A 12019-nucleotide genomic window follows, 5' to 3' on the forward strand; every position below is an offset into this window, starting at 1 on the left:
ATTTGCCTACCACTATCTCCAGAGTGCTGGGATTAAAGGCATGCATCACCACCGCCCAGCATCCGGTTTGGTTTTAATTCAGGCTTTTTCTCAGCCCACTTCTGAACCCTCTTGAACTTTGCTGCAACCTCTTTAACCTGTTTTCTTTGTAACTCTTTTATACACATCTGTAGACACACACAATTTACTGTGTGCTGTGTGGTACGAGAGCAATATTAGTAACTAAGATCAGAATAGAGTCTGCGTTAGTCAGGCAACCGGGAAGGCAGATTATATGATACACTGCTGCCACTACAGTCACCAAACATTATGAGTTTGTTAGCAATAAATTCTGACATTGTGGAAAGACACAGGATATGTTGGTCGGTGTTTTTGGCATGGAACTCTCCTGATGTCAGTCATGTGAAGGAGCCTGCCTCTCACTTTCAGCCTCACCATCCCGAGGGAGCCCAGGCTGGGGTCTGAATGTTCAGTGGATTTACCAGAGCAATGTAAGTTAGGACACTATTGGTGCATGGGCAGGCAGTGGAGAACAGTGTGACCAAAGAGCCATTTGTGGGTGGCTAGAGAGACACTTCAGCTGCTAAGGAAACCTACTTTTCTTGTAGAAGACGGGTTCAGTTCCCAGCACCCACATGGAGGCTCACAACTTAGTAACTCTAGTTCCAGGAGACCTGATGTCCTCTTCTGACCTCCATGGGCACCAGGTACTCATGTGGTATACCTATATACATGCACGTAAGAATTTTTTTTTTTTTTTTTTTTTTTTTTTTTTTGGTTTTTCGAGACAGGGTTTCTCTATGGTTTTGGAGCCTGTCCTGGAACTAGCTCTGTAGACCAGGCTGGTCTCGAACTCACAGAGATCCGCCTGCCTCTGCCTCCCGAGTGCTGGGATTAAAGGCGTGCGCCACCACCGCCCGGCTGCACGTAAGAATTTTTAAAATCTCTTTTTTAAAAGAGCCACTGGGAAGGGGACAGTCCTGCCCCATCACCTTATGTCACTTTCTGACCTCATATTCCCAAGATCCTAGATATGACATTTCCCTTCATTTGTTACCTTGTACTAGAATTGATGGGGGTGAGGGGTTAACAAAATGACCCTGCTGAGGGAGAGGAGCTGGGCACAGCCTAGAGAAGGGTGGGTCTCATGTTCCTCCAGGCCCTGGGTCAGTACAGACAGGAGGGCCCACGGGTATGGAGTCATCCGACAACTGCTTCTCTCGGCGTGAGTGTGCGCATGCTTGCGTGTGCACGTCCAGTGATGCTGATCTCCATGCTGATGTAGAGAATGAGTGGAAAGCATGTCTCCCTCTGGTGGTGGTGCTTCACCGTAGTCTCTTTTTATACATCTATATGAAGCTGTATTACTTTCATAATTTTAAAAAAGTCTGAAAGTAGGGCTGCATGTACTATATTTACTAAAAGAAAATTTACACCAGGCCCTGTAATCAACTAGTAGCCTCTGAAAAGCCTGCAGTGTACAAACACTTGCCAGTAAGTACTTAGGATAACTAGCCATCCATCTATTCCTATGTCCTTCATCCAACCATCCATCCACCCCTTCATTCATCTTCCTACCCATCCATCCATCTACCCGTCCATTCATCCATCCATTCATCCATCCATCCACCCCTTCATCTACCCCTTCATCCAACCATCCATCCATGTGTTCATCCTTATAAACATTTGTGCCAGGCACTAAGTCACCTATTACAAGCTTACAGCTTCCATCTCTAGCCTAAAAACAAGGTATTTATGCAAATCTATGTTCTGGAGTAACTGGAAGGAGATGGAGAAGCATCGGGGAGCACGGTGCAGGCTGTGAGGCAAACCAAGCTCATGGTTACATGCAGAGAAAGCTGTGGTTGTTTAGCTTTCCTGCTTCCCATGCACCCTCCCCAGCAGCTGAAGCCTGGAGAGGAGGTCCCTGTCCTTGGAGGTCCTTGGAAACCTTGGGGGTGTTTTGGAGGAGAGTTCTGACCTGAGGTTCCTGTGACAGCGCTGCTATTGCTCTGCGGTCGCTCCAGGTCAATGAGCAGCTCCTCAGAGTCATTTTCACTGGTGGGGGCCCTCGCGCCCTCCTTTCCACTGAGGTCCAAGGCAGCAGCAGGCCCCCGGATGACCTCTTTTGAGACGTAGCAGCACGCCAGGCCCACCTCCTGCTCCAGGGCCGTGCGAGTTAAGTAGCTTGAGTCAATTAATCGCAGGTCACAGTACTTTAAAGACCTGCACAGAAGGAACTGCATTAGCGACACAGCGTCCCACACAGAGTACTTAGCATGCCTGCAGGTCCTGCGGTCTATGGAATGGTGAAGACCACACAGTATTGTCTAAGTCTGCTTTACATCTCGGCTCTCTTTCCTTTCAGCTTGCCATCCTTCTCTGTGCTTCTTCTATGCCCCCACAGTATAAAATAAAGAGGACGGAGGTTCGAGATGTTGACCAATGGCAGAAAACTTACCTAGAATGTGTGAGGCCCTGGATTCAGGCTCCAACATCTCTAAAAGCTAAAGGCTTAGTAGACAGGGCTGGCTCGTCAGGGTGATGCAAGGAAAGTGGCCTGACACCATGGAAACACTTAGCTGATGCTTTTACTGCTATTGCTTTCAGTCTATAGTCCCTAGATCCTCTGGACATCAGATTAACAAAGTGCTTTATCTAAAGATGTCTATCATCTATCTATCCACCTATCATCTATCTATAATCTGTCTACAATCTATCATCTATATGTCTATATATATTTGAATGTATATCCATCCATCCTTCCATCCATCCATCCATCCATCCATCCATCCATCCATCCATCCATCCATCCCTGCCTTTCCTCTCAGCCTCTCTGGCTGCCTTGTTCTGGGGCAAAACCACTTTTCATGACTGTGTCCCATTCCAGAACTGGAAATCTGAAAGGGAGAATGCATGAAACAGTTACCTCCAAACAACTAAAATTGCTCATCAATAATTTGGCAGTTCAGCTGAGGAACTGTGGCGCCACTGAGCCGGTGATCACATCTTACCTGGGAAAAGTTTCTCCGAGCGGGTCCTTGCCAGTTAATATCACTATGCAGGGCAGACCTTCCAAGTCCTGGTAAGTCCGAGGGGTCCAGTCTTCCTGGTCGTTTCCTCTCCAGGTCTGTAGAAGAGATACAGAAGAAATCATTAATGCTCCTCATTCAGATTTATATCTTAAAAAATGTTTCTGGATACAGGCTATAGATACACCAAGCTTTCTGACCATCTCCCCTGAGTGTGTGGACCATGTACAGGTGGTTGTTTTTGTTCTTTGTGACAGTGTTTTGATCATTGAGATAGGGTCTCATGTAGTCCAGGCTAGCTTTTAAACCCCCTTTGTAGCCAAGGATGACTTTGAACCCTTTATCTTGCTGCCTTCATCTAAGTGCTGACCCCACAGACATGAGCAGCGCACCCCCGCTGCTGACCCCACAGACATGAGCAGCACAACCCCTCTGCTGACCCTACTGGTGTGAGCAGCGCACCCCCTCTGCGCTGCTGACCCCACAGACATAAGCAGCACACCCCCTCTGCTGACCCCACAGGTGTGAGCAGCGCACCCCGCTGCGTTTGCTACCTTCCAAGCCAGCATAAAGCACTGCTACGAGCATGGACCTCAGCTCCATTTTAGTAGCATAGAAAGGCATTGGCATACGTCATTCGTTAGCTCCACAGGCCAGAGGAACACACTGGAGTATACTTCTCGTGACGTAAAGTGCACAGGCCAAGGCCACCCGCCCGCTGGCTCTGGCACCGAGAACTAGAGTTTTTCATATAATAGACAAACTCTGGGACTCGAGTGATGAGAAAGGATGGTTTTAGTTGTCAGGGACTTGAGAATGAATCTCAAAACTTATCCAAAACCCCATAATCAAGCAGATTAATGAAGATAGCCCCAATTCTGGTCATTAATTTTTCTCTTTCTCCATTTATTGACTTTAAAAATAACTGTCCTGGAGGTGTAGATCTATAAACCCAGTTACTGACATGGCTAGGGGAAAAGATGACAAGTTCTAAGCCACCCTGTGGGCATCTTAATGAAACATGTATCAAAATGAAAGATAAAAGAGGACCAGGGAATGGAGTAAGTGGTAGGACGTGCTAGGTTCAATTCTCCACCAAACCTGACAAGGTCTCCAGAGTCTTGCAAGCCTGACCAGGCTGAATCAAAAGGAAAGGCAACTGTTCGTATCTGGAGACCCTGCAATCTTCTTCTGATTTCACAGTGCCCACAAGGCACTAATTTCTCATGCATTACCACAAATACATATCCATGCAGTATCTTAATAGTTAGACAGCAATCTTGAAAATACAACCATATCAGTGACGGAAGAAAAACCCAATTTGAAAGATCTATAAGTTTGTTTGGTTTTTTACCTGAGGCAGGTATAGTGATATTATATTTATTTTTAATAAGTAAAGCTTGCCTGTATATCAGAGGGCAAAGCTAAGCCACTAGAGGTCAGACAGTGGTAACACTCACTTTTAATCCCAGGATTTGGGAGACAGAGGCAGATGGATCTCTGTAAATTCAAGGCCTCCCTGGGCTACACAAGATCAATGCAGAAAACAATGCAGGTGGTAGTGGCCTATACTTTTAATCCCAGCACAGAATAAAATGGGAGGAGAGAGGCTCTGGCTGTTTAGTCTGCAGTCGCCCAGCTTTGGTAGAGGTAAGATTTCTAGTGACTTGGCTGCTTTGCTTTTCTGATTTTCAGGTTGAACCCCAATATCTGTCTCTGGGTTATTATTATTCGTGCTACAGACAGGGTCTTGTGTGCTCCAGGCTGTCCTTAATCTTTATGTGTAGTTGAAGATGAACTTGGACATCTGATTCTCCGGCCTGCACCTCCCAAGGTCTGAGATTGCAGGTTTGCATCAGCAGTGCTGGGAATCACACGGAGGACTTCTGGTCCTTTCCAGGTGTGTTAGCACACAAATAAGAAGGAAGCTGCTGTTCAGTGTGCCAGCAGAGAGACACCTGGATCTCTGAGTTCAGGGCCAGTCTGGTCTACATTAATTTCAAGTCAGTCAGGGATACATACTTAGAATCTGTCTCAAATAAAAAATAAAATAAAACATTGCTGGGCAGTGGTGGCACATGTCCTTAATCCCAGCACTCGGGAGGCAGAGGCAGGTGGATCTAGAGGAGTTCGAAGTGTAGAGAATGAGTTCCAGAACAGGCTCCAAAGCTACACAAGAAAACCTGTTTCAAAAAATAAAAAAATTAAACTATTGTAATTATTTTTAATAATTCATATTTAATTTAAAGTTATTGTGAATTATATTTGTTTATTATAAAATAATTATTAAGTAACATGCTTTTTAAAAACATTTCCTTTTTTAGGTTCAAAATAGAGCGAAATCTCTTAGACAAGAGATAGTATAATGGTTCAATTAATGCTTTATTGAGATCTAGAAAATTCCTAATGAGAGTTGGCACTATAGTATACACCTGTAATCCCAACAGTCAAGACGCTGAAGCAGAAGGATTGCGTTCAAAATCAGCCTGGAATACATATTGAGACCCTGTTGGAAGGACTGAAGGGAAGGGAGGAAAGGGGGAGGATGAAGACCACTCAGAGGACCCAAGCTATTCTTAAAGTTTTTACTTAACGTCCAATTTATTTTCTCTCTGTGTGTGCACACACATGTACACACACATACACATCATAACCATCCATAGCTTCAGAGACTATGTCTTTGAAAATCAAGGCATATCCACAGCAGGAGGTTTCCATGTGGTTTCTCCAATGACCTTAGTGTTAGTCGTCCCTGTCCACAGTCGTCCTTTGTGCTTCTCTCCCATCCCCCTCCCAATATTTCCTCCTCTTCCACTTCCCCTCTGTCTCTCTGTGACACTATATTCTATTTCCCCTTCCTTGGGAACTCCTCTTGTGTGTCCGATTCCTTACTTGGTCCCTACCTAACCTCTGTGGTTATTCAGATCATAGCATGCCTATTATAAGCTCACAAGCTAACATTGCATACAAGAGAGAACATGGGGACTGGGCCATCTCCCTCAGGATGATTTTTTCTAGCTCCATCTATTTACCTACAAATTTGGGGGAGGGAAAAACATGGTCAAATATTTTTTATGGAACTTTTTTAATTAAATAAAATAAAACCACCATTCTAGACACATTTAAAAAAAAATCATTCTTGGTTTGGAATGATGACTCAGCAGTTAAAGAGTACTTCCTGCTCTTGTAAGAGGACTGGAGATAAGTTCCCAGTATCCATATTAGGCATATCAGGCAGCTCACAACCACCTGCAACTCCAGCTCACAGGATCTGATCTCTCTTCTGACCTCTGTGGGTACCCATATTTATATCACACACACACACACACACACACACACACACACAGAATTCCCAGCATGCACAGAGCACTGGGTGACCCTAGCACATGCCAGTAGAAGCAGGTCTTCCTCCTGGGCCTGAACAAGGAGCTGTTTGACTAGGTGGCCATCATGCTCGGTTCACGCTTGTCCTGACAGTGGGAATTCCCCTGCAGCATGTCAGGTTCTGGAATCCGCCAAGGGTAGAGAACCAGGATGCCAATAGTGTGGCAGAGGTTTCATCACTTGAGGAGCTTCTCCAAAGAGCAGCAAGCACATCTCATCCCACTCTTGGCCAGTAACTGTCAGGCAGCCACTGTGTCATGCTTCCCCCTCAAACTGCGACTCATGAATGAGTGGCCGCTTCCTGGAGCTACAGACCAGAGTGATTTTTGTCCAGGAAGCACTTAAGTCAACATAAAAGACTGAACAAGAACTTAGTTTCAGCTCCTTACTGGGACAATTATATAGATGCTTCATATGCTTGTTGAGCAAACTGATTGATTTATTTAAGATTAATTTTTTTGTTTGTGTTTTGTTTTTTTGAGACAGGGTTTGTCTGAGTACCTTTGGCGCCTGTCCTGAAACTTGCTATGTAGACCAGGCTGGCCTTAAACTCACAGAGATCCGCCTACCTCTGCCTCCTGAGTGCTGGGATTAAAGGTGTGCGCCACCACCACCCAATTTAAGGCTAAAATTTTAATCTATCCTAGGTTAAATTCTAATGGTTTCCAATTAACCAAAATGCATTGCATAATAGGATAAAGAGTAGTAAATATAAAAATGAGGTCATATAACAGGAGCAATGTTGCATTTTCCCCAGGACACCCTGCCTTCTGAGAATGGTGAGGGGGGTAGGAGTCAGGTGAGAGGGGTCTTGCTTAGATGTGAGCACTTCACAGGATTTCGTGTTCTCCCTCACACCAGTGGCACAAGAAAAAGAAACCGAGGGCCAGAGGGATCTGAAAATCTGGGACCCTTGTATGCATCTGTCTAGCTGCTACTCAGATAACTGAAGGAGACCCTACTGCCTTGGATGCCCTTCACGTATGGCACATTCTCAGAACAGTGATCCTCACCCAGGATGCACACAGCCAGTGCCCCCTTTCCCTAATCATTGCCAGGGACCCTGACACTCAGGGATGAGTGATGAGCAGCTTTACCGTGTTTTTAAACAGTGTTCCAGAGAGGCAGATTTTTTTTTTTTTTTTTTTTTTTTTTTTTTTTTTTTTTGGTTTTCGAGACAGGGTTTCTCTGTAGCTTTTGGTTCCTGTCCTGGAACTAGCTCTTGTAGACCAGGCTGGACTTGAACTCACAGAGATCCACCTGCCTCTGCCTCCCGAGTGCTGGGATTAAAGGCGTGCGCCACCACCGCCTGGCACAGAGAGGCAGATTTTTATAACCCACTGACCTATACTGACATTCTAAACAAATGACCCAAGACTTTGTGAGGAGAATCAGGGCTGACCCAAGAGCACCCTGTTGGCCGCAGGTGTGTGATTCCCCAGAGTGCTGTTGTGTAGTTACTGTTTGTAGTTCGAGTCTTAGTAGCAGTACCATGAGGACAGCGCCAGCACATGGCGATTCGCCCTAGGGGTTTCTGGAAGGTGGCTTTGACTATAACTTTGCTTTTCTCCCTCACACGTGGAGATTAATGACACACATCTATTCACAAGAAAACCCAGGTCTGAAGGCCGCCTGAGCTGCTCAGCCTTCAGCGACAGTGGAGACACAGTGTCTGCGTTTCTCAAGTAGCTCCAATAGAAAGACCACCACTCAGGCTTCATTCGCTCCCTGGACCCTCCCACAGTGAGAAAGAATGACCACAATGACAGATGACAGCCTCCATTCTACACATAGGGAGAGACTTCTCTAGTGAAGCTGGAGGTCTGATTTCTGAAAATCCACTCTTTCCCAGGAGTTGTCAACACAGATGTGATCATTGCTACTGACTGAGTTTCTGTTTGGGGATAATTTTATTTGTTCTAGTTGCTTATCAAGTATCTTGGGTTATTCATTTTAGGTTAGATAATACAACAGGAAAGCAACATTTGCAAAGTTATTTATGAATAGCAAATAGAAGTCTAGTCTCCAAGTTAGAGCTTAAAGAAATCATATGGTTCAAATCCTTCAAGCCCACACACTTTCATTTCAACAAATGTATGCCAAACTAGGTCATGCATAAGCCAGTTTAACTTCACATTTAATATTCAGTGGGGACATCGTGTCAGTCTGACTCAGATATACAGTAGCTAGCTCAGCCACATCAATAGAAATGTTTTCTAACGTCAAGACAAGTAAGATTATGAAAGTCCTCAGGGAAGCCTGGGTCAGGCATAAGGGTAGTTGGTTCAGCCTGACAGGAGGTCTGGGGAACTGGCAGGCAGTCCCTGGGTACGGGGGAGATCATGCTCCACCTTCCTCTGTAGGACTCTGGGAACTGACACAGACAAAGTCTGGCACCAAGGGTCAAAGAGAACACAAAGAAACAAGTTGGGAAATCCACATGCAAGGGAGCTGGAAGTCGCTCTAGAGGAACGCAGAGATGAAATGGAGTGTTACCGGCCAGCCACCGGCTGGTATAGGCCAGATGCACAGAAAAGAATTAGTGAGGAGAACCGCTTCCCTTTCTCTGAGGAAATAGAAGGTAGTGGGCCAGATGCATCTCTAGCCAGGTTGAGAAACACCGGGGCAAATTAGGTCATCTGGTTTTCTGTACTTGTGCTTGAAGACCATGGAGACCCCAACTGCATGTATATAGGACGAGGGATCTGATGGGATCATCAGAAACTGGTTTCAATTAAGAAAAGTGTTCACCTGGTCAGGGAGGTCAAACTCACACATGTGCAAAATCTTATCCCACTCAGTTATCTGGGTGGTCCATTTATCCAAGAGTCCCAGAAAACAGAAACGAAAGGCATGCCTGTCCTTTGCTGACCTTTAATCGTGCCACGAAGTGAGCTGCAACATGGAGTTCGGAGGCCGGGCTTCCCAGGATGATCTCAAAGCGGTACTGCAGCCCCAGCTTGTCCCGCACCTCCTGCAGTCGCTCCCGGGCCAGCATGGCCAGCTGCACAGAGGGCACTCTGATGATGAGCATGGGTCCCCGGCCACTCTTGCCTTTTCCTGGGCAGCTGAGGAGGTCATCCATGATGCTGAGTGTTTCCGGTGTGCTGTGGTCTCGGAGGGACGCCATGGTGGTGAGAGCCATCAAGGCCTCTGAGTACTGCTGGATGAGAAGATAGCAGCGTACGACCATGCTGTGCAGCCTGGGGTACCTACGACAGAGCACAGGCGCTAGCACGCAGCACAGGGCCAGCTGGACCAGCAGGCATGCACAGTAAAGGGCAGACGGGACATCGAAGCGAGGGACTACAGAGCAGACTAGCCTTGGATCCATGGGTAGGTTAGGGTTTGGGGCTGGCCTAGAGGCCCTACCTTCTCAAAGTGGACCAGCACCTGCACAGGGAAGTTAGAGCTGTCAGACTGCCCACGTCAGACTTACAGAAGCAAGCCCTGTTGCTGAACAGCTCCCTCTCCCACCGGCAACTGGGATGCTCATTAAAAACGGAGACACAATGACAGTGCAGGCTAATTGTGAACGAGTCTCAATCCCCAGGTCTTAACCCCATGCTGCAGCCTGGACACGTGGCCCGCGCGTTGCCAGCTCACTTCTCAGTCACTGCCGTCGACATTACAGAAAGGGTAACTGTAGCTGAACTGACAGAGCATGCCTGTGACCCCAGCACATGAGCCAGAGGCAGAAAGATAGAAAATTTAAGCCCAGTCTGGAAGACACAGCAAATTCTCGGCCAGCCTGGGCTGCATAATGGATGCCCTTATAACAACAACAAACAAAACAACTAGCAAAAAATGTGCAGCACATGAATTAGTGCTAATTTGAGGTCAGCTCTATGGGTAGCAGAAATTTATCTTTCCGAAAAAATAAATTGGGGCTGGAGAGATGGCTCAGTGGTTAAGAGCATTGCCTGCTCTTCCAAAGGTCCTGAGTTCAATTCCCGGCAACCACATGGTGGCTCACAACCATCTGTAATGAGGTCTGGTGCCCTACTTCTGGCCTGCAGACATACATGCAGACAGAATATTGTATACATAATAAATAAATAAATATTAAAATAAAATAAATTGATGCTGGGAAAATTGGAGCTAGCTGAAGAAGGAGCACCCCCTAGTGGTGGGCCTTTTATCACCAGAGACTAGGAACTCTGAGCTGGGAGCATTGCAGGCTAGACAGGGAATATCCGAAGACTTGATGACCAAAGGGCAGACGCCCCTAGCTGCATGAGGGGTTGAGAAAGCAGGCACCAGCAGGGCAGGGCGGTGCAGGGTTGGCAGAGGTGCCCAGAGCCTGGCAAAGGGCTGAGGAGTCTGGCCCCCTTTTCCTGGCCACCAGCTGGCAGTTCATGAGGAGCTCAGCGGCAGGTAGGCTAATAGGGGATTTCACCTTTACTTTATAATCCTCTTTAAAATTGAACAGATGTTCACGAGTTTGCCTAGAAAAGCCAGGGGTCAAATGCCAGCTAATTTTGAAGCATTTTGGGAGGAATGCACCAAGGGTGGCCATAGTGACCCGCTCCAGCTTCCACAGGGGCATGAGTGTGAGAGACGGGGAGAGTTCCAGACTGCGGCTGATTGGAGACAGAACTGGGTCTCGATTATATTCAAGTCTCTGTCATTGTGTTCTTGCACTGTGGGGCTTTAGGAAGTGGGGAAAGCACAGAGAGCTGCAGATGGCTAGTCTGGGCTAAGGCTTTCAGTTCAATAAACTTGGGCCGAACGCTGGAGGGGAAGAAACCACAGATGAGCTACATTTAAAGTTTAGGGTTATTTTGCTGGCTCATGTTTAAAACAAAACAAAACAAAGTTACAACAAATAGTAACTTCAAAATACAGATGTTTATACTCATACTCGACACTTTGAGAAAATTAGGACCTAACAGGGAAGTTTCCTCAATCCATTTGCATTAAACTATAGTACTGGTTTTGTAATTACAAAATCTATAACTGTGAAGTTGCTGGAATCACCTTTTAAAATACAAGCCGTGCACTCTTGTGGTACTACTGGGTTGAGAGACACGCCCTAAACCAGGGAAGGAACTGGATAGGAAAGTAAAAAGGTGTCTCATGGTGGAACTCTAGGATCACGGGAAGTGTGATACAGGGCTGGTCATGGAGGCTGTGGAATTCTAGGGTCACAGGAAGGTTAATGACACAGCGCTGGTTACGGTTGCTGAAGTCCAACAGCCGTGACAGTATTGGCTCCCACTCTGAGCCCTCCCTGACAACTGTATCTCGCTGGACTGGGTGCAATCACTTGTTTTTATTTATCTCTAAAACATTTCCAGGATGATAGGGTAGACTGTTAAAGCGATGACTCCACCTAATCAGGTTCAGTATTAAAAAACTAGAGCTACTAGGAGGTCTAATTTACCCCCTCCCCAATCTGGGATGGTCACACAGAGTACGGGGCAGAGGGCAGGAAGGGAGTTTACCTTAGCTTTGAGTCTATGAATCAGGTTCTGAGAAAAACAAAGCACAGAGTTTGACCTGGAACTGAGGAATAAAAGGAAGGCTAGCAAGGCAGAAAGAATTCTTCTTAAGAGAGAATTGAGACTCTTAGCCTTGAAGGTCAGTACCAGATGACGGGC

The 12019-nt window shown here is 46.4% G+C and overlaps 1 protein-coding gene across 1 annotated transcript in view; it reads right to left on the reverse strand.

Moving 5' to 3' along the window:
* The window catches only part of Greb1l (GREB1 like retinoic acid receptor coactivator), a 262261-nt gene that overhangs the window by 26512 nt on the left and 223730 nt on the right, over positions 1-12019 (reverse strand). The window contains exons 20-22 of the mRNA XM_057789098.1: positions 9289-9628; positions 3015-3130; positions 1982-2226 (exon numbers count right to left, since the gene is read on the reverse strand). Of these exons, the coding sequence (XP_057645081.1) occupies positions 1982-2226; positions 3015-3130; positions 9289-9628 (701 nt within the window). The remainder of the gene's footprint in view (positions 1-1981; positions 2227-3014; positions 3131-9288; positions 9629-12019) is intronic.

The sequence above is a fragment of the Chionomys nivalis genome, chromosome 14 (genome assembly GCF_950005125.1).
Source record: "Chionomys nivalis chromosome 14, mChiNiv1.1, whole genome shotgun sequence".
NCBI lineage: Eukaryota > Metazoa > Chordata > Mammalia > Rodentia > Cricetidae > Chionomys > Chionomys nivalis.